Source organism: Eulemur rufifrons, chromosome 9 (genome assembly GCF_041146395.1).
Source record: "Eulemur rufifrons isolate Redbay chromosome 9, OSU_ERuf_1, whole genome shotgun sequence".
NCBI lineage: Eukaryota > Metazoa > Chordata > Mammalia > Primates > Lemuridae > Eulemur > Eulemur rufifrons.
Window position 1 is genome coordinate 16,399,769 of NC_090991.1, and position 24,305 is coordinate 16,424,073.

General features: G+C 35.1%; 1 protein-coding gene across 2 annotated transcripts in view; it reads right to left on the reverse strand.

The window, feature by feature from the left end:
- The window catches only part of GOSR1 (golgi SNAP receptor complex member 1), a 46,536-nt gene extending 23,068 nt beyond the window's left edge, over positions 1-23,468 (reverse strand). The window contains exons 1-6 of one of the 2 annotated variants that reach the window (XM_069483518.1): positions 23,432-23,468; positions 20,764-20,878; positions 17,246-17,333; positions 16,807-16,914; positions 13,430-13,521; positions 11,306-11,380 (exon numbers count right to left, since the gene is read on the reverse strand). In XM_069483518.1, the coding sequence (XP_069339619.1) occupies positions 11,306-11,380; positions 13,430-13,521; positions 16,807-16,914; positions 17,246-17,333; positions 20,764-20,878; positions 23,432-23,462 (509 nt within the window). In that variant the 5' untranslated portion in view covers positions 23,463-23,468. Of the gene's footprint in view, positions 1-11,305; positions 11,381-13,429; positions 13,522-16,806; positions 16,915-17,245; positions 17,334-20,757; positions 20,879-23,431 lie in introns of both variants that reach the window. The other variant, XM_069483517.1, reaches the window with a different exon arrangement.
- Positions 23,469-24,305: the final 837 nt, after the last annotated feature.

Here is a 24,305-nt window from a genome sequence, read left to right on the forward strand (position 1 = left end):
GAAAATTATCAATGTAATTTACCATGTTACAGCAATACAGGAGAAAAACAATTGATCACCTCAACAGATGCAAAAAAAAAATATGAAAAATTTAATCCCCATTCATGATAAAAACTTTGAGCAAGGGGCAGCCTAGAAGCAACAGCACCTCAATAACCATAAACACCCCTGGCACCCAGATCTTAGTTTCTAAGTACCATTCTCCAATATAAGAAACCGAGGCTGATTGGAAAAGTGGTTGATTCCAGAGCTGAGGCAGGGAAAATACAAGATGAGCCATGAACATTTTGTCCTGCCAGAAAGTACAGGAAGTGCTCAAAAAAGAACAGGACATGTCAAATGAAAAAAGCTAACCTAAAGGAACTCTCAATGGCCAAATATGGAACGATTTGAACAACAAAATAATTAAAGTGCTGGATTATAGCCCACAGTATAAAATAAGTATCTGTGAGTCTATACTGATATAAATAAATTAAATACATGGTGGCGAGGAGACAAATGTAAAAGGACTGATAGAAATAGAAAAATTACCAGCAGGCAAACACCACAGTAATACTTGGGGAGGCAAGATTCACTAATGCATGCTAAAATTAGTGGGAAAAATTTGAGGAGAAACAGAGTATTTGCATAGCCTCCAAGTATCTTCCCTTATATTTATTAACTACAATTGGAAATACAATAAGTTTACTGTGGAGCAACTTGGCAGACACCACCTTAACCAAATAATCTAGGTTAACATTATCAGTAAGACATATTGACAAGATATACACCCTGATATGATAGTCCAAGAAGGGCAACATCACTTGTGTGGTATCCTTACCAAAACTAGATAAGGTCATGACCATAACACTTCAGAGTAATAGTATTTTTTGTAAAATGTCCCTCAATTTGGGTTTGTCTGAGGTTTTCTCATGAAAAATTAAAGTTAGGCAATTTTGTCACAGGTTAGAGGAGACTGAGGAGGCATGACAACCAAATGCAAATGTGGGATCCTGAATTGCACATTGGAACATAAAATGGGACATTAGCGGAAAAACTGGTGAATAAAATCCATAATTCAGTTAATATTACTGTACCAATGTTAATTTGATAATTCATAATTGTACCAAGGTTGCGTAGGACATTAACATTAGGAAAGCTGGATGAAGAGTATATGAGAATTCTCTGTACTATTTTTGCAATTTTGTGTCTAAAATTTCAAAATAAAAAGATAAAACAACCAAAAAAAAAAAAAAAAAAAAAACCCAAACAAACCTCTCAGCAAATAGGAAAGAGTCTTCCTCAGTCCAATTAAGGCCATGTACAAAAACCTTGCAGTTAATATCAAACTTAATGATAAACTATTAAAGGCAAGAATGTTTTGCACTCACCACTCCTATTCAGTATTGCACTGGGGTCATAGCCAGCGCAATAAGGGAGGAGGGAGAGAGGGGATAAAAGGAATACGAATAGAAACGAAGAAATAAAACTTTATTCTCAGATAACATGACTGTATACATAGAAAATCCTAAGGGATTTGCCAAGAAGCTATTAGAACTAATAAATAAATTTAGCAAGGTCACATGATAAAAAGTTACATACAACAATCAACTATATTTCTATCCAATAAAAACAATCAGAAAATTAAAAATTTAACATTCTATTTATAATCACATCCCAAACAAGAAATACTTAAAGATAAATGTAATGTAGTTTACACAAAACTTCTATGCTGAAAACTATAAAATGCTACTGAGAGAAATTAAAGGAGACCTAAATAAATAAAAAAACCTACCACATTCCTGGATTGGAAGATTTGCTATTGTTAAGATGGTAATTCTCCCCACCCGGATCTACAGATTCAATATAATCTTCTTGAAAATTCCAGTAGGCTTTTTTTACAATCTAGTATTAAAATTTATATGAAAGTGCAAAGGACCTAAGAAGAACTAAAACAATTCTGAAGATTCAGAACAAAGTTGGAGGACTTACACTACCTCATTTCAAGACTTACTATAAATCTATAGTAATCAAAACAGTATACAATTAGCATAAAGAGGGACCTATAGTATAGGTCAATGGAACAGAACAGAGTTCAGAAATAAACTAACATATGTTCAACTGATTCTCAACAAAGATGTCAACATAATTCAATGGAGGAAAGGAGAGTCTTTTCAACAAATGGTACTGAAACAACAGAATATTCATGTGGTAAAAATGAACCTCGATCCTTAACTTACACCACACACAAAGTGAAGTCAACATGGATTATAATCCTAGGTGTAAAAGCTAAAACTGTAAAACTTCTGGAAGAAAACATAGGACAAAATATTTGCAACCTTAGGATAGCCAAAATTTTTAAAATAGGCTGAAAATAAATCATAGAACAAAAAAATTTATCAACTAGGTATCATCAAAATTAAAAACCTCTGTTCTGGCCGGGCGTGGTGGCTCACGCCTGTAATCCTAGCACTCTGGGAGGCCGAGGCGGGTGGATTGCTCAAGGTCGGGAGTTCGAGACCAGCCTGAGCGAGACCCCGTCTCTACTAAAAATAGAACGACATTATATGGACAACTAAAAATCTATATAGAAAAAATTAGCCGGGCATAGTGGCGCATGTCTGTAGTCCCAGCTACTCGGGAGGCTGAGGCAGTAGGATCGCTTAAGCCGAGGAGTCTGAGGTTGCTGTGAGCTAAGCTGACGCCACGGCACTCACTCTAGCCTGGGCAACAAAGTGAGACTCTGTCTCAACAAAAAAAAAAAAAAAAAAAAAAAAAAAAACCAAAAAACCTCTGTTCTTTTGAAAGTCACCATATGAAAACAAATAGGCAAGTCATAGGCTTAAAGAAAATATTTGCAAAACCTCTATCTTTTAAGATACAGGTTTTGACAAAGGATTTGTGTCCAAATTACATAAAGAACTCTTACAATTCAATTAAAGAAAGGCAAATAGCTCCATAAAAAATGGTTAAAGATTTGAACAGACACTTCATTAAAGAAGATATACAGATGGCTAATAAGCACTTGAAAGAATGCTTAATATCATTAGTTATCAGAGAAATGTAAATTACAACCACAATAAGATACTATCACACTTCTACTAAAATGGTTACAATAGAGAGATTGACAATATCAAGTGTTGGCAAGGACTTAAAGCAATCCGAACTCTCATAATTTACTGACAGGAATGCGAAAATGGTATAACCACTTTGGAAAACAGTTTGACATTTTCTTATAAAGTGAAACATATACTTATCATATAACCCAACAATATAACTACTAGTATTTACTCAAGAGAAATGAAAACATATGACCACACAAAGTTTTGGCCATGAATGCCCATAACAGTTACAACAGCCAAAAACTGAAAACAACCCAAATGTCCATCAATGGTTGAATGAATAAACAAATTGTAGTATATCATATAATGGAAATTATTCAGCTGTAGAAAGGAACCAACTATTGATATAAAAAACAAATGGATGAATCTTAGAAACACTATGCTAAATGAAGTAAGTATATACTATATGAATTCATTTATATAAAATTCTGGAAAAGGTAAAACTAATCTATAGTGATAGAAAGCAGTTGCCTGGGACTGGGGGACAGGGATTGACTACAAAGTGGCATAAGGAACTTTTTGGGGGTGATAGAAACGTTCTGTATCTTGACTATGGTGGCAGTTAAAAGAGTATATACAATTGTTAAAACTTACTGAACTGTAAACTTAAAATGGGTATGCTTTTATTATAAGTAAACTATACTTTAGTAAATTTGATTTATGGGGGGAAAGAAAAGCAGCCTCAGACTAACTCCACATGACCTTTCAGATCACCCCCTCCACTGCTAACTAATTTTCTTTTGCTCTATATGGGGCTGCCATTTTCAGGAACATAAGTGAGGCCTATAATCTGGGAGAGGCTTTGGAGCTGGGAGTAAAGGAATTTTTTAAATATCCATATTGATATTTATCAGGAGTGATAGAGATTTTTTTTAAAAAAAAAAGAAAAGAAAGAAAGGCATAGTGATAAGGTTCAAGTTTTTCCTAAATCTTTTCTTATCTCTACTTGGTAAATACCTACTCATTCTTCAAGACCCAAATCAAATGTTTTACTACTATAAAGTCCTTTCAGAAGCTTTAGCGGAGTTAATTACACCCTTTTATATGATTCTCTAGTGCAGCGGTCCCCAACCTTTTTGGCACCAGGGACTGGTTTCATGGAAGACAATTTTTCCATAGGGGTAGGGAGGCACAGAGCTGAGGTGGTGATGCGAGCAATCAGGAGTGGCTGTAAATACAGATGAAGCTTTACTCACTTGCCAGCCGCCTAACCTCCTGCTATGCAGCCACCCCCAGCATGCCCCTTTCCATGGATAGGAAGGGGGTGGGAGGTTCTGCGGCCCAGTCCCTAACAGGCCAGGTCCCCAGAGGTTGGGGACCACAGCTCTAGTGGTATGCACCACCCTTTCCATATATTAAAGCATTTATTACTTTGCACTGTTTTTCAACTACCTATTAACATTTCTGTTCTGCTCCTCACACCCACCCTAACTGAGCTCACTGAAGACAGGGTGGAATGTTACTATGCTTTATTCTCTTCTCTATCTCCAACACCTAGTATACATCATAGATGCTCAACAAATGCTTGTTGAAAAAACCAAAACTGGTACAAAAAATCACACGTGCATCCAGATATGCACATGAAGAAACAGGTGGAATGCAACTGGAATTTGATTATCCTCATCTAGGAAAAAAAATGAAGGCTTTGAATAAATAAATCATTCATTATACTAATATGTAAAAAACCTAATGAGTAATAAAATAAGAAAATGAGTTAAAAACACTCTGAGTTTTAATGCATAATCAGGGTTAGGAGACATACATCTATTCTTACATGCCATTTTGGCATTGAAGGATCCCACAGGGCTTTAGTCTCTGTCACTTAGTTCTAGGTGCACAATTCTAATGTACCTTATACTTTTCTGCTCTACTGCCACTATGGGCAAGAATGCCTTGACGTAATTTGGTAATTGGTCTACTACATGTCAGGTAATATACTAAACATTTTATATACATCATCTCTACTCTTTGTAACATTCTGCAAAGTAAGGAGTATTTTCCCCAGTTAAAAGTGACAAGTCTAGGGCCTTTGCCCCAAAATATAAAGTCCATATCAGGATTTAAACCCAGGTCTGTCTGGCTTCAAAGCTCATGCCCTATCCATTTTACTATACTACCAATTCAAAGACTATATCCACTTACAGTACCTTAGTTTGAGAAAAGTGGCAAATTAATGAGAGAAAAATGAAAAAAAAAATTTAAAAACTCTATAAACCAACAAGTCTATTTATATGTCCTTATGAGCAGAGGTGATTAAATGAAATTATACTTTAGGAAACCAACAAATTATAGTAATACTTTAAATATCTTGACTACTCTGAAATGCTGCCAAAGGTCTTTTTAAAATGTCAAGAATTTTGAAGCTGATGTGCTTAATATACCCAGTCTGCAATTCTAGTGGTAATTATGACATGTCTACACATCAGAGTTACTTTTATGAAAATGAACATATCCTTCAAGTATAGATGAAATTCCTCAGCTTAAGCTCTTAGCTGGTTCTACATAATTTCAGAATTCATGCCTCTTTCTTCAATTCTCATTAATTTTATTATTCTTGGCAATAAAAAAAACTTATCCATTGCTTTCCCTATAAACTTGTGAATGAAAATTCCTATTTCTCTTTGCTAGGTCTTATTTTTAGCTGCCATCTCTGGGAAGGAGTAAGTGTTGTTATGGACAAGTGTGTTAAGGACAAATAAGAGAGCTAAAATCCAAGGGTGGATGGCAAATAAACTGCTCCTGTGGACTAACTCCAACTCATTTCTGCCTAAGGCACTGTGTTTAAAAGGATTCTGAGGCTGCATCTGGAGGCACTCAGGAAGGAAACAGAGTAGTAAGGAAAGGTAGTGGAGAACCAGTAAACTGTAGTTAGTAGCCTAGGGTTTCAAGGAGAGACGAGATTACAGTATCAAATGAGGCAGAGCAGCAAACACAAAGAATGAAAAATGTCCACTAGATTTGGTATTCAGATCACTGACGTGCTTATTGACAACATGTGTAGTAGCTTATGAGGAACAAAGTCAATAGGCTAAAGAGGAAATGAGTTCTGACACAAAGACAGCCAGTATAAACCAGAGAGACAGAGCCAGTATACAGGATGACTGAAGAGTAAAATAGTTATATAGCAGATGAAGACAGACACAAGTGTTAGATGGATACAGTAGCCTTCTCAGAAGACCTACCCCAGCCTCTAAAAACTATAGGAAAGGGGTATAGAAGGGTACTTCTATAGATAAATTCGTAGAAAAGAGCAAAAAGTTAAAAATCTCAATGAAGTAGGATGTAAGGATCTCTGTTTTGGGTAAAGAGACAGCAAGGTCAAGACAGGGAGTGAGAAGATTTGGTAAAGTTTTGAAGAGAATGAGAGTGATAACTAAACAGGCAAGCAAAAGGTATCAGGCAAGACTGAATACTCAGATGAGACTAAATAATTAATTTAAAATAGTGCTAATCTGTATGACTAGGTACTTTTTCGCTATTCCTCAGAAATAGGAGTAAAACAGTAGACTGGGGACTGGGTTGGCATTTTGTAGGGGTACAGCAGAAAGACCAGGGCAAATATTGGAAGTATGTCAGTTACTCTGCTATGAGATCCAAGCTGGCTAGAGTAGGAAGATAGGTTATAAGAAGAAAAATAGAAACAAGCTAGTTGTACTGCAGAGACTTGGAAGGATAAACTGTGTTTGTCACAGTGAGATGTCGGAGTTGAAGATTTCTGAGGGGGTATACGTGCAGACGAGAAGATGGGCACTGCAGCCCTGGTAAGGGGTGGCTAATCTTCACCTGGAGGTGACGACCACTGGCACTAAAGAAGTCCAGGAAGAGACTAGGCCTTTTCTATTTGTGTACAATTATCTCTCAATCTAAGTTTCTCATTACCACTGAAAATCTCTGAAAGTTGTCAACTTCCTTAAGGTAAATGTAGAAGACATATTTTATTCAAAATGACAAAAGTCTAGAGAAAAAGCACAAATGCCTAATTAGATAGCAAATGCTTGGCTCTGGACAAATTACGGTATTTCAAGATTTGAGGTAATCCAGTCTGTCTATCCTCTTTATTCCTTAACTTCCCATTTGTAAAAATGGCAACAATATAATCAGCCATGTATCCTTTACAAGCTAAATATGAAGAGACACAAGATCATAAAGGCAAAAGTTCTTTGGGGGAAAAAAAGAACTTTAAAATACAAAACTAACTCAGATACTTCTTTCAAAAAGAAAAATATCAGGGAGTAATAAAAGAGAATAATTACATAAAGAAAGAGAAATTAACCTAAATAGCAACCCAAATCCCTTAAGAATATATCTACAATTCAGTGAAAAACAAATAGCTACAAGCTTGCCATTAATTCAAAGTCAGTATTTTCTTCTGACTGACTCAGGGAAAGACAAGACTAAATGAAAGTTACCTTATTTACCATACAGGAAAAGAAACTACTGTCTTCTGTAACATAAACTGTTAAAACCTAACAGCATTTATTTTTAAACAAAAACAATATTAAGGAGAGCTGGTAGAAACAATTCACACAAAGTTGGGTTTTTTTTTTTAAGTCTGGCATTCATTTATAAAAATTGCTTTATAATTATAATTGCTTCCTTTTTTCAAGGCAAAAATATGTACTAACACTTCTAAAATAACATTGTAAAAATTTACATTAACATGAAAAAACATTATTTTACAAAAAAATCAAAAACTTAAATACACTTATAGCCATAAAATATCTGACCCTACTACACAAAATCAAACTAGTTACCTGAATTGCTGGGAATTAAAATGCTTTATTCATGAAAGATCAAAATAAAAAGTACCCTAGCAGCAACTCTGGCCTACTAATTACAAATGGGCTTGATGAAATACACTCTCTCTTGTTCTCCTCACTTTTAGGTTAATTTAACTATCATTTCCTTAGGCTTCTTTTGGTTGGTCGTTTAATCTACGTTTTCTATGATGAAAATATATTCCTTATATTTTAAAAAACTGTTGCCTGAAAAATTTTACCTCTCTTCTTGGCATGAATTAAAAAACAAAAAATCGGCTCGGCGCGGTGGCTCACGCCTGTAATCCTAGCACTCTGGGAGGCCGAGGTGGGTGGATCGCTCGAGGTCAGGAGTTCAAGACCAGCCTGAGCAAGAGTGAGACTCCATCTCTACTAAAAATAGAAAGAAATTATCTGGACAACTAAAAATATACATAGAAGAAATTAGCCGGGCATGGTGGCACATGCCTGTAGTCCCAGCTACTGGGGAGGCTGAGGCAGGAGGATAGCTTGAGCCCAGGAGTTGAGGTTGCTGTGAGCTAAGCTTACGCCACGGCACTCGCTCTAGCCTGGGCAACAGAGTGAGACTCTGTCTCAAAAAAAAAAAAAATAAAAAAATAAAATAAAATAAAAAAAATCAAAACACCAGTGTTATTGAGGGCATTGCGGAATATTTATATATATAAACTAGCAAGATTTCAGAGGGAAATTTGACAATATTATATGGAAAGCTTTCAAAATTAATATATTCTTTAATCTTGCAATTCTAATTTAGGAATTTATCATAAGGAAATAATTATGGATACATGCAAAGAGTTCACTATGTATTAATATACTAGTAAGAACTGAAAATAATCCAAAAGGCCAACATTAGGGAAATGATTACATGAATTATGATTCATCTATATTATGGAATATATGCTGTACATTTTAAAAAACAAAAAAACTTATCAAATAACATGCGGAAAGGCTCACAATCTACTGAAAAGTAAAAAATAATACAGAATCTATACTAATGAGTGATTTAAATCTTATCTTTTAAAAAAGGTTATTCCAAAAAAAAAAAAATCTAGCCAATTCTTCCTCAAAGCACTTAGCAAATGAAATACAGACAACACTGAAAAACCAGAGTTTTTCATATTATTTTGTAAACATATTTTACACAATAATTTTATGCTATTTTATCACCCAGGAAGTATTTGTAATTTACAAAAAAAGATCAATTTTTTAAAAGGGTATTTAAAAGTTCTGTGTTCTAATGTTGACAGCAATGACTAAGTCCTTGTTTTTAGTTTCAGTAGTTCCTCCAATTCATCAGAGGCTCATATTCTATTCAACTTCATCCTGCCTCAGTTGGTCTCTGTATAGAATGAGCACATGCAAACTTTTTCACAAGAATGTTGAAAGGAATATATAAAGTATATTACATATAAAATAATCTGAGACTTTGTACTTTGATCAAGCAAAAAATGGAAAAATACCTTTGGATTTCCATCCTCTCATCATTTTTACAGTCTTAAACTCCTGAGGGCTTACTGTGAATAATTAAAGTAAATGCAAAATTTTCTGCAAAATTCACATAAAAGTTTATAATATACAATGTGTTCTTAATGAAATTAATGTATGAAATAACTCTGGTATACTCTTCAGTATCAAATCATTCTTTTTAAAGTAAACTGCTACATTTCTGTTTAATTTCTTTTTAAGGCAATATAGATACATTGACGCAATCTAATCTTTATTTTGTGCTATCCCTTAAATTACTGTGTACTCCAAGAATATATTAACATAGTTTTGATGCAATGCAAAATACTTTTTATGGTGGTCTTTATCAAATATAAAAAGAACTGCCAAAGCTATGAATACTATAAACTAAACATACTTTAGAAGAGACTGCCCCCTTGTGCCAACCAATAATATTCAACAATTTAAGAAAGAACACTAACAACTAGCTCCAACACTAGAAGCATCCAGGCTTCTAAAAAGGTCTTGACCTTTCTGTGCTTTGATTTCAACAGCTTACGTATATGTGTGTGTGTGTGTGTGTGTGTGTGTGTGTATAGAGAGAGAGATTTTTTTTTTTTTTTTTTGAGACAGAGTCTCTGTCACCCGGGCTAGAGTGCAGTGGCATCATCACAGCTCACCACAACCTCAAACTCCTGAGCTCAAGTGATTCTCCTGCTCAGCCTCCCAAGTAGCTGGGACTATAGGCACGTGCCACTACACCTGGCTAATTTTTCTATTTTTTGTAGAAATGGGGTCTCGCTCTTGCTCAGGATAGTCTCAAACTCCTCGCCTCAAGTAATCCTCTCACCTTGGCCTCCCAGAGTGCTAGGATTACAGGTGTGAGCCACCGTACCCAGCCTCAACAGCTTATATTTAAAGTGGTAATCTTTAAGAAAAATAAACAGTACATTAAGCTCATATGATATGATGAATTTATGACATTCAGTAGCAAATATCAACATAATTCCTAACACTTAACTATCATGGATTAAAGCTGCTCAGGTGCTCATAGGCCAAGTTCCCAGATCTAAGTACTTTTCTGATCCTTAAATTCTACAACAAAATACAGAGCAAAGAGCAAAGAAAGCAGTATATTTCAGAGAAAAATAGATGAAGCAGAAATAGAATATGATGACTTATTTTAGAATATATATAGAGTTCATCCAGGTTTTTAGGTTATTTTCTTCTGAAATATTGAAAACTAAAATTTTTGGGGGGGAAGAATTTGATAAATGGTCTACTATTACTCTTTTGTTTTTTTCTTTTAGATGCAGGGTCTTGCTCTGTTGCCCAGGCTCGAGTGCAGCAGCCTGATCACAACTCACTGTAACCTTGAATTTCTGGGCTCAAGTGATCCTCCTACCTCAGTCTCCCGAGTAGCTGGGACTACAAGCACATGCCACCACACACGGCTAATTTTTAAAAAAATTTCTGTAGAAGAAGTGTCTCGCTATGTTGCCCAGGCTGGTCTCAAACCCCTTGCCTCAACTGATCCTTCTGCCTCGGCCTTCCACAGTGCTGGGATTACAGGTGTGAGCCACCATGTCCAGCCCCTAATTATTCTTTATAAAGCTTCATCATATATACATGGTAACAAGACATTCAAACATAAGTCATTCTCAGAATTATTACTATTATCACTAATAACCTGTAGTAGTGAACAAAACCATTAGAGCAATAGATTTGCTAAAGAAAAGAACACATTAAGACAATAAAAAACATAGGTAACAATTAAGTGATGTGAAATATTCAACAGCACAGTATCTTTCTTAATTATGGTTGCAATTCCATTTGTACTGAAAAGGGTTGTTAGGAGAATTAAATGAATTATCATTTATAAAGCACTTATTATAATAAACACCATGAAATGTCTGTTATATAATTAAATGAATTAAAAAACATGGAAAACTACGTAGGATGTATACATTCAATGACACCTACTTTCGAAGGTGGTCATGTTCTTTTAAAAATAGTTCAGTTCTTCTGTTGTTTACTCCAGACCCACTTTTATATGACCTAGGATAAAAAAGATAAAATTTAATAACATTTTTGGCAGATAACACAAACAGATTAAATGACTGACCATAAAGACATTGAAAGTAGATAAATTGAGCCTCTCCATAATTTTGAATGAACAATTAAAATATATAATCCTTTTCATTTCCCTCTAAAACATGTTATCTATTATAAATGGATAAATATAAATGCCTCTCTAGATCTCATAGTTTTACCAACAGTTTAGGCCTAACAGTTTGCTGTGGGAAAGCTGTTGAAATGGAATGTTTCCCTTCACAATAGTACATTTAGTCCATCAAGTGGAGCCTAAGGAACACTTAAATGAACCTAAGGATCTGCCAATTTTGGCACACTTAAGGATTTCTCTCTTGGTCTTTAGCACATTACAATATACAAAAAATGATTTTTATCACTACTATCAACACTTTAATTTTTCTGTTTTCCAAGAAAAAATTTTAAGAATTCAAGTAACTACAAATACTGCAGTAAGACCAAAGAGGGTCATGCTGCTAAAACTGAAATACTGGCTAAGAGGTGGGGCCACTGTGCACAGCACAGGAGAAAACACCACAAAGAAAAGCAGAATATAATCAAGAACACATTGGACTTGGAAGACTGATGACTGGGATTTAAATCTATACTGCATCATTTAATAGCCACTTAACTGTAGACAAGTTATGATACTAATAATTTTTATCTTATCCAGAAGATTATTAGGAAGCCAAAAGATAACACATGAAAAAATACTGTGTAAATTGCAAAAAAAAAAAAAAAAAAAAACCCTATAAAAATGTTAGGTATTATTAATATACCTCATCTCACTAATCTGCCTTGTATGATACTAATTTGAGTATGTGCCTTACTCCTCTCTGGCACCCAGATTATAAGCTCCTACTGGGCCGAGTTGGTCTTTTCATTTCTACCTTCCACTGGGACTCGTAGGTGGTCAGGAAATAGTTTAATGAATAGATGAACATTTTTTATGATCATTTTTCAAAAACCAAGTTATGACAGTAGGTTGTGTTCTAGTGATTCCCCACAAACTGTGGGGGAGTTAAACATCTATACATTAAAGGCCATCCCCTATACTGGGTTCTCAATGCATTGCTCAAAATGTATATGTAAGTCAACTGTACAGAAATGAAACAAAAGACTTACTTGTCCCGAAGGACTAAAACTATTACAACTGCCTTATTGCCAAAATTGTCTTACTGTTCCAACAAAATAAAGGATCTCTTTATTTTTCTTGGAGTATACATAATACGTATCAGTTTATGATAAATATATATCATAGTTTATGAAACTTATCATATAACTTATCACAAGTGAGACAATGACAGGTATCATTAGATGGTTCAAAATCAGAAAGTCTTCAGCTTCAATTAGATGCCCATGGGACTTAATTTTATCAGTCATGTTCAGCTGTGAAAAATTTTTCAAAAATGTATATGAAATGCTAGAATATATCACTGAAGGTGAGATGAAGGGATGGAAGAAAAGAACAAATCTTTAAAATTATAGACTGGGGTCAGCATTAAAGTGTTGCGAGTCAAATAATTTGATGAATGCTATGAGTTTGTATTAAATCTGGAAAAAAACACATATTTCAGAATTTCAGGGAAGTAAAGGTTGTATTAATAGGTACCTGAATATATAATTGTTAGAACAAGGGAGAGGGGCAGGGATAGGTGGTAATCAGGAAGGGAAATATGGAGAGCTTCAGTTATTGGTAATGTTGTAATTCTTAGGGTGGGTGGTAAGAGATCAGAGAAGAACTCATGAAGATATCATCTAAGCTGAATTTTGAATTAAGACAGGAAAGTCAAGGTTGGCAGGAGCCAACAGTAAAACTAGCAGAAGCAGGAGATCAGATTGGCGAAGTAGATTAGGATGACACTGTAGCAGAAACATTCAAAGAACAGTGAAATGGGAATTAGTAACCCCGAAATCTAAGTCATGGTTTTGCTACTCTATTTGCAATTAACCACAGACATATTCTAAAACTAAATCTGAATAAATATTCTACAAAATAATACAAAAGTAACTTACTCAATATCTTTTCGTACTGATCCCATGAGATTCTCCCTTTCCCGTATTGCCATAAAATTTGCTTTGGTTTTATGGAATTCATGTGTATAATCCTGCAATAAATCAACATCCAGTCTCAACATAAGCTAATAATATATTTTCATCTCACTGAAGCAGTTATGTATTGTCATCACATTGTAAATTTCTGTCAAGAAAACTGCTATTTAAGAAATCAAATTGCCAAAAGGTAAAAATAACTTTGTAATTACTTTCCTGAAAAGGGACCAACTTTTTTTAAATGAAAACAATTCAGTGCCAGGGTAACAGTGCCATTAAATCACTATCCTTTGTGTCTCCTAGTACCTTATGAAGCAGAATTATAAAGAAAAAATTCTAAGATAAAATGACTTCAAATAACCTAGGATAAAACTTGGAAGGCTCTTTCTACTCAAGAGCGTACCTAATGGGGCTTACTTTCAAATTTCATCCTTTTGGAGCTTGCACAAAAATTTAATTCCTAAACTAAGCAAAAACGAACAGAACCAAGAGAATTATAAAGAACAAAATAATCTTCTAAACATTTTCCTTTATTTTTGTACCACTGCATTTTTAAAAGATATTAAGTAATATTCATTACTTTTTTTAAAACTCAGAGAAGACAAAAATCAAAATCAAAATCCAATCTCCCAGGGAGCCCCCTATTGACCTTTTAAAAACAAAAACAACACATAAATATGGGGAGATTATTAAAAGAGCACCAAAAGAAATAAAGGTAAAACAAACATCTTTCTCCACAGCTCATAACTATTATCATCACTTTCTTGCGTCTTCTTTCACAAAATGTTTTTGCACATAAGCTTATCTATTATTTAATTTTTGCCACATAAATCATACTATACATTCTGATGGACACCTTGCTTTTTGTAGTTCAAAAAATATCAATCTTTCCAAAATAGCAAATAGAAATCTACATTATTCTTTTTAATAGCTGTATATAATATTACCTTATGACTATCCTAATTTAATAAATTCTCTACTGATAAACATTTTAGTAGCTTTCATATTTTTGCTATTAAAAAATGCTGCAGGCCAGATGCTCACGCCTATAATCCTAGCACTTTGAGAGGCTAACGTGAGGCCAGGAGTTCAAGACTAGCCTGAGCAACATAGTGAGACCCTATCAAAAAAATAGAAAAATTAGCTGGGCATGGTGGCACATGCCTTTAGTTCCAAATACTTGGGAGACTGAGCCAGGAGAATTGCTTGAGCCCAGGAATTTGAGATTGCAGTGAGGTATGATGACACCACTGTACTACAGCCCAGGCAACACAGTGAGACCCTGTCTCAAACAAAAAGAAAAAGAAAAGAAAAAAAATGCTGCAATAAACATTCTTATACATATATTACTGAATTCTTTTTATAAAAAGAATATTTAAAGAGTAAATGCCTAGCAATAGAACAACTGGATCAAAGACTCTTACATTTAAATTCTGAGAGTGCTAAACTACCTTCTATAAAGACTCTACCAATTTATGCTCCCACCAACAATATATGAGTGCCCATTTTTCTATACTCTTGCCAATTATGGATTATGTTTCAATATTTGCTAATTGGACAGATGAAAAATCATTTCTCATTTTGATGTGTATTTTTTATCTGTGAATATGGCTGAACACCTTTTTATGGTTTTAGTTACTCATTTTTTGGTAAGCGAGTTCATATCCTTTGTTGTCTTTTTCTTATTTCTATGTATATTTAGCAAATTAGCCATTTGTTACAGTTTCCGGTATCAAGTCTTCCTTCAAAAGTCCTTTACCACTCACAAATTTATAAATTTCATTCATGCTTTACTCTAAACTTTATGGTTTCTTTTTTTACAAATAAATTTTTGATCCATTTGGAATTTATTCTGGATGTGAGGCTTGAGATTGAGGTGTTTTTTTTTTCCACCCTGAATGATTAGCCAGCTGTTACAGTTATATTTATTTTATGATTTCTCTTTGCCCCACTAAACACCACCTTTATCAGAAACTAAATTTCCATGCACATTTGGGTCTACTCTGTTCTATTGACATATTTTTTTCTCTACCATCAAAATGTCTTAACTATTCTAGCTTATTAACACATTCAAGATCTGGTAGGACTAGGCCCCCTTTACGACTTATCTTCATTTTCAGATTGTTTTTCTTGGTTGTTCTTGTATGCCTATGATTCCAAAGGAACTCTGGTGTTACTCTGCCATTTTTTTTAAAGAATAAAACATACAACAAAAAGCCCACGCTATTTCCATTGGGATAGCATTCAATTTATAGGTTGATTTAGAGGGAAACCTTCTCATCCTAAAGCAGAGCGATTCTTTCCTTTACTTAAGTCTTCTATGTCCCTCAGTAGAATTTTACACACATAAGTTCTACACATTTCTTATTAAATTTGGACACAAGGATTTTATAGTTTCTTCCATTTTATTTTCTAACCAGTTATTGTTTGTATGTAGGAAAACTACTTGCTTTTATATATTAATTTTATAATGCACCATCCTACTGAATTTGTTTCTAACTTTTTTTCAGTTAATTCTCTAAGGCGTACTAGACATAATCTTAGCCTGCCACATAATAGAAATTTTGCCTCTTTTTTGCTCATATTTATATCTCATTTCTTTTTACCGTCTAATTGCACCACAAAGAACTTCCAAAACAATGTTAGACATTTGTGGTGATCGTGGGCATACTGGTATTGTTTTTCTCCTCAATGAGAATGCTTTTAGTGCTTTACCATTAAACATCATGCTAGCTTTTAACCCAATATACACATTTTTGCATTAGATAAAAGTATCTTTCTATTCCTATTTTTAAAAGTTTTAAAAATTAGAAATGGTTGCTGAATTTTCTCAATATTAATTTGCCTTCCTACTTGTATTACTATATTTTTAACAGCCCCCCCATATAAAGATTATATTTAAGAATTTAGTTTTATTGGTACATACACTTTTAATATTTTCTCAAATATACTAAATACAGTAAATTATTCTTCTTCCATGTTATCTTCAAAGCCTGATGAAAATATACTCCAAACCATCATATTATTGCCTATGCATGACCATTGGTTATTTCACTTTTACAATTAGCCTAGCTAGGTTTCTCAGAGTAGAATTATATTCACCTAATGATGAATATTACTCAACTTCATCAGAAAAAAGCAAGAGCTGTTAGATATTTTTAGAATTTTATAATACTGACAATAAAATAAAATAAAATGACAAATTTCTAAAGCATGGAATTTATTTTCACAGAAAATTTTTCTTTTGCTCTTTTAAATACATGTGTACATATCTTATCCAGGAATTAAAAAACAAAGAAACCTCCTGTGACAACATAAAAGTCTCAAGCCCAGTATATTACCTGCAGTATGTCTCTATGTCGCTGTAATGTATGCATTAATGCTGCATTCAAGGAGGGGACACCTGCACTGTTGGTATATTCTGCCATTTTATCATTTACCCCTGTAAGCTAGAAAGAAAAAAGATAATAGTAAAATATTATAGAAAGCATTGTGAACAGCTAAAAGCGAATTATTTACCTAAATGCCCTTTTGGCTAGCAGCAAAAACATCAATATAGCAGGCAAAGATTTAGCATTTCCCCCAAATAATCCATAAAGGCTAAAATAATACCTATATAACCTGGGAATGGCTGTCATGATAATTCAAGTAGCCTGGAAGGCATATTCTTTTGAATGAATGGGTGATTTCAATAAACATGTCTGTCTTAGTATAACCCAGTACCATATCTAATAAGTGCACAGTTACCAGCAAAATAGCTATTTAACAGAAAGCACTTACCCTTGCCAATAGCTGTTCAATCTCAATTGCCATAGTCTCAAACATTCTGTCTTGGCTTGATCCATTTAAAAGCGGTGTTGTGTCAGAACTAAAGAGAAGTTCAATTAAAGGGAATCCATTACTCAAATATAGTCCTTTAAAATATTCTTAAAGTAATAAGGTAATTATTCTTGAAGAGATCAAGTAAAACCCCTGAGACATTCTATTTCTTAAGAAATTAGGATTTTATAGAAGTTTTTCTATAAAGATCACACATGTCCTGCAATATTAAATTCAGTATAAAATATAATTGAATATAAGATTTTCTCAAGCTTTAACACATCAAACCTTAAAAACATAAAAAAATTCCAAATGCTTGTTTACTGTTTCCTAAATGGCAGAAAGTAACTAATGCTATGGCAGTGTCCAATTAAACTGAGTCTAAAATAACAAATTATGTGAAATAAAACTACAGAACTATAAAGCACAGCATATAAGAGAAGCCATAAAATGAATTATGGATCATGTTATGGGATCAGTGAGGAATAATCTTTTAAATTTTTACCCCAAAGGAAATATGGTCCCTTAGACTTTAAATTCTCTCTTCTTTCCTTGACTCTTACTAAGAAATAAAATTGAAATTTAAAAGATCCACAGACTGGATAACAAGTTATTGAATAATTAGGAACTTGCTTTAAGTTCTCTCTCTCTCTCTAGCCATGTCCAGCATATTTTAGTATTTAATACTGAGCCTCTACATTTCTACTTATAATATACAATCATCTTTTTTTCTCAAAACAATGTGAATTGTCTTCTTCAATCTGAATAGCCAGTCAAAAATCTAACTTTTTACAAGTGAAATTTATGTTTGACAGATTCTAATCCTAATACTACATGTCCTGAAAGTTTCTTTTGCTTCTTTTGAAAAACTACTAACCTACATCAGGTCCCCAGGTGGTATGTATTATCATATGAACAGCTCAATACAAATCTGAGTTGTACTGGACACAGACAAATGCCCAGGCAATGACTATGCTCTCCAATCTTACTGAAGACTTTGTCTTGCCCTGTGACAGTGTTTCGGTGGGGCAAATGAAACACATTAAACCATGAGTTCAATGTCAAAAAGTACCTTGGCTACCACCATTTCCTCTCTATATAATTCCACAGTAATAACAACTAGTGGTAAAATAGCCAAAAAGTAGCTAATAAGGAGAATTTTTATTTTAAGATGTTTATTAGGTCTGAACCCTTATTTCTTCTTGAAATATTTTAATTTATTTGCCCTAAAATATGATATCAAAATACCTAGTTCTTTATTGTGTCAGAGCCAACCCAAGGTGCTGTGGTTATCTCCTAGAACCAAGGCAAAAGCCAAGGCAAAAATGCTCCATATACTACTAATACAGATCCTCCCCTACCAGTTACATGAAACAGAACAATGGGCCAACAGAATGAAAGCTCCATGAAGGGAGAAATTGCCTGTCTTATTCGTAGATATATGACTAGCACCCAGTATACAGTGCCTGGGATGTGGCTGATGCTTATTAAATATTTGTTGAATGAATCAATGAATGAATGAGGGAGCAATCTCTACTACTGGTTATTCCATATTCACCATTATCAGGACAGTATATGAGTCAAGGGAAATGGCCAAAAACTCATTCTGCATAATACTATGATTCAGTTAAATTTAATTCATTTTATAGATGTGTGCTGATTCATAGGCCTTGAAGTTCTCAGAATACAGAATGGGGGAGGGGGGGAAAGATTCCTGGGAGAAAAAGTCTGGTCATCGCTTTGTTTATCTACTGTGACATGCCTTCAGCCTTCAACCTGGGAATCAAACAAAACACTTTAGAATACATGTTGGATCTTGATCCTCATGGCTTTCGGTGTTTTATATAAAGGGACAGTTAGGCTGAAGTATTTCTACAAAGTCAGTCCCCATTTGTAGAATTTCTTAGGAAATGTTTTCAAGATCATGTTTCTTTTAAGGGAGTAACAAAAGTATTAAGTTCATGAAGCACAGAGAACATAGAAAATGCTTTCCAATCATAAAATAAATTTACTCATAGAAAAGAACATTCCTTATTCTCTTTATTTGCTAAATAAAGGTGAGCCCAAAGCAATACACTGCAATAACATCTATGTGACATGCTTATAACTTATTTTTAGATCCTGGAGTCAATATGTTGGCCCTGCTATTAATATCTTTACAACCAATAAGCCCTAATAAAGAGAAACAATACTTTGGCTATAGTGTTGAAATGAGCCTTTTGTGAGAATGTGCATAATATAATAGGGGTTAGAGTGTGGGCTCTGGAGACAGAAACACCTAGGTTAAAATCCAAGCTGTTTTTGTTGTTTTTATTATTAGCTGAAAAATATTCCATGCATCACTAATCTTGGAAAAAGTATGTAAAATAAGTGTGGATTGACAACTAACAACTCTGCTATCCGCAATTTCACTACTAGGTATATGGAACCATTCTGTACAAAAATGTTTCCAGCAGTATTTATATAAAGCTCTTACAATAGTATATGACATATGGTAAACACTCTGTGTCAACTATTAAAATCCATTATTAATTAGCAAAAATTAGAAACAATGTGCATCCATCAAATGGTTTAACTGTGATACAGTCATACAATATAATACTATATAGCAAATGAATATATCAGAGTTAAATGTATCCACAGCTGCATCTCAAAAACAATGTACATAAACGAAAAAGTTGCAGAACAACTATGGTAGGATACTACTAGTTGCTTAGTAATACAAACATATGTAGTAAAAACATATGGTGGTTATGGGGAGGGAGAAAGTGGGATGCCATAAGGGGCTTCAAGAGAATTGGTTATGATCATTTCTTAAAATGGGAGATAGGCACATGGGGGTCCACTATATTACTCTTTATACCTTTCTAAGTGTCTTAAATATCTCCTAATATTTTTTTTAAAAAAGCAGATGACTTAAAGAGAACATAAAATTCAAAGATAAGAATTTTTTTCTATATAGTAATATACTAGTTTCTCAAAATATTACCAAAAATTAAAAATAGCTTTGATGATTAATAGCAAGGATACACACTGTCCTGGAATGCATTAGATCTATTCTAACAGAATAAACACCAGAATAGCAGTATGCATACTTTGCATTTGGGTAGTTCTCAAATCCATTTAGCAATACGAAAACACAAGAAATACAATGTGGGCAAATCACCCACATTTCCTTACGATGGCCAAACTAGAAACTCATATTTTTGATACAAACTCATTCTTAAGTCCTAGCAGTTTCTTCCTGACACTGTCACAGTCTTTGTCTGAGGAATCCAAATAAATACTAGACTAAAGAATTAGGAGGAATTTTAAAAAGTCACTAAAAAAATAAAACAATGACAAAGAAAATAAAACAGCAAAAATTCATCAACAGACCAAGTTACAGAGGTTATATATTTTAGTGTTTTTTTTTTTTAGTGCTTTAAAAACATTATATAGTTTAAGGCATAAGAGACAGAATCTGGTAGTACCTATACCTGTCGCGTCTTCCATCTCTGGCATTGCTGTGACTGTAACTTGTACATAGTTTACTGAAGGAAACTAGTTTCAGGTCAAGTTCATTTTCCAGCTGTCGAGCCTGTTTCCTGAGATCTTTAACAAAATTATAAAAGCAAATAATTAGACACAAAAGTCCATCAGCAGACATGGAAACCGTAAGACTATTCTGAAGAAAACAAACTATGAAAATGATCACATATTGATCTAGTCCCTCCCATAAAGAAAAGTGAAACCAAGGACTTGCCCAGGAAAGTAAATTAGTCACTTATTTAAACTTCAAATGGGGCAAGAAGTAAAGCAGCAGTGGGAGATACAAATTTTCAGCTTTATTCCAAAGACAGCTAGACAACAAATATTGTTGTAACATCCCTGAAATTATTTCTATAGCAATAACTAAAATTCCATAATTCAGAGGAAAACAAGAAGAGAATACAAATCACAAAGGAACTGAATATGGTTTATGACCACCATCATATAAACTTATCAGCTAACATTATGAGAAACGATTACTGTTTTTCAGATTGATTTTGCTTTTTTTTTTTTTTTTTTCCTGAGACAGAGTCTTGCTCTACTGCCCAGGCCAGATGGCAGTAGCGTCATCATAGCTCACTGCAACCTCCAACTCCTGAGCTCAAGCAATCCTCTTGCATCAGCCTCCTAAGTAGTTGGGACTACAAGAGTAGGCCACCACACCTGGCTGATATTTTTTTATTTATCATAGAGATCAGCTCTCGAACTCCTGGCCTCAAGCAATCCTCCTGCCTTAACCTCCCAAAGTGCTCAGATTATAGGCATGAGCCACTGTGCTCTGCCTTTGCTGTCTTTATGTTCCAAAGCTTTATTAGGCTTATGAACCTCTTTTCATAATATTAAGATGACTTAACGATTGAGCATAAAGAAAAAGTAAATTACCATTAACAAAAATAAAAAAGTTGCCTTTTAGTAAACTCACCGAAAGAAATTTAGAGAGCTGAAACTAACAATAAACAATGTGCTACTAACACGGTCGAATATGACAGAAATAAGAGTGTAAGCTTTAAAAGCAGAAGCAAACAAGGAAGCAGAGAAATTGGTATAGTAGTTTGCCATCTAAGGGGTTGCATGAATGAAGCCAATGTCTGGAAACTCATATAGATTCTCATTCATTCATGCTGAAGTAAAGGTTAAAATAAAAGGGGCTGAAATACAAGAATTTCTCAGGGATATGGAATACAAAACACTATTTCAATATACTCTGCAACCAGAGGTAGGAAGCAGAGTTACCATAGTGGAGCGTATTGGCTCCAAATCCCAGTTCGAATCTCAGCTTGGCCACTTATGGACTCTGAGATCTATCAACAATCTACTTAACCCATAAACCTCAGTTTTTGGTTTTTTAAACCCCTACCTTCAGGGTTTTTCTATGCATTAGTACTCATATGCTTAAAGCACCTGGCGCAGAGTAGGCTGTCAATAATGAGCTGCAGTAACTATTTCAGCATGGTGCTTCAAAAAAAAAAAAAAACATAGCATAATGACTAGCGTTAAAGACACCAGCAGATATCTGATAAATTCTGAATAATTTAAAATGTTTTCTAGCTAGTACACACATTTCTAATGATCGTTTTAATACATGTTTTAAAACTATAAGCACACTTCTCTGTAATTTTAGTAACTGTTTTCTCTAAAAGAAAACATAAGTAAAAGCATTTTGAAAGTACAACAGGCAAGTATGAACTTAGAATTAAGGGTCTAAGACCAAGTGGCTGATAGAGACAATACTGTGGTTTCCAGAGGCGTCAGTGGGTAGCAATACGTACTAAGTCGAAGGGCCCAGAAGGGATTTGGAAAGTAGTTTCTACGTTGCCGTAGAGCAAAGAGACAGTTGAAAGAAAAAGGTGAGCCTTTTCTGATCTTGTTGATCACCACGGTTAGGAATAAGTTTTACATGAGCACACTTTATCGGACCACATTTGCAGGAATTAAATAAATGCACTTGTCAAATCACAATAAGGTATTTTTGGTGGAAGAGGTATAGCAAATGTAATTATTACAATTCACACAGGTTCTCTCAACTTTCCCTTTTTAACAAAACCGATCCTAGACCCCAGAACAGAAGGTAAAGTTATTTTCTTTGCCTTCAAACACTCAACCCTCGAAGTCCCCCAGACTGAAGTTATTATGGGGACCCAGAAAGAGACATTCCGCTCATACTTCCCCCGATGGATCATACTGACAAGTTCCTCCTTTCTTTTCCCACTCAGTTTTGCAACAGTGACCTCAACTCCAAAGCGCTGACTCCTCCAGTCTCCCGGGCTCAGAATCTTCTCGCTCAACACTCGTTTCCTCTCAGAGTTCGTACCCCAAGCCAGGTTCCACTCCCCTCAACCCAACTCAGCTCCCTCTTCCTTTCTAGCCCCGCTCTGTCCACTCTGCCCGACCCCTCTCCCAGGTCCCGCTCACGGAGCCCCGTCAGGCCAGCCTCCTGCCCCAGACCGTTCGTTCTCCGCAGTCCCCAGGCCTCAGGGCTTCCACTAGGCAAGCCCCCTCCTCAGCTCGACCCCTCTGGAGGCCTGGCTCTTTCCTCTGCTGCCTCCCCCCAAGATCCGTCCTCATTCAGCTCCTCTGACTCTCACGGGACCCACCCGGAGGCCTCCTCGCCCTCACCTTCCCAGTAATTGCTGGTTCCTGCCGCCATTTTTGTTGTCCAACGTCAGTCGGGATAGGAGAGTAGAGGCGATGCGGGCCAGAGAATCACCTCCGCGCCTTCTTCCGCCCTGAACTCCGGGGCCGATGGGATCCGAGCCTCCACGGACACCGCCACCTGGTGGTCAATTCGTTATTTTGCAGCTTTTGAGTAGCGAGACTGAAAACTTTGGCTTTTGCGCCTGACATTCCCTAAAGGTTGGTCTTCCTGTGCTCGTGTCGCTTTCTGCGCCCCGAACCCTCATCATCTCCCTCATCTTGGCTTATCCCTTCTCTCAGAAGGTGCCTACGTGACTGAGAGGGAAGCCATCCTCAGACAACTCCCTCAATTTCCCTCACCTCTCAAAAGTGTATCTTCAGCCAGCCTTTCTTCCCAAAACCAGTCCCTTCATCCTACCTCGGCCTGTTCTCCATCATCTCTCTCTCTGGCATATGTGCTCTTCTCCACTGGCTGCTTTCCCCTGTGTCTACCCTCTTTCCTTTCCAGCCACCAAATCTAGACGGTGTGTGCTAACTGCTTCCACATGCTCTCATCTTGACCCTTCAACCTGTTAAAATCTGCTGTCCAAACCCACCCTTTATAGAGACATATATTGTCACAGTCTATTGGTGTTGACATTTCACCGGTTCTAGTGAAGTGTACAAACTTTACCTCCTATAAAGTCCTTCCCCCTACTCTCATTTATAAATGTTTTTAACATTTCCTCTACATTATTGAGATCCACATCAGACATGTTATAATACTTGCTTCAACTGTCAAGCAGAATTTGCAAAATTTAGAAGAAAGCCTGCTCTATTTACCCATATTTTACTCTTTCTATTGTTCTTTTTCCTT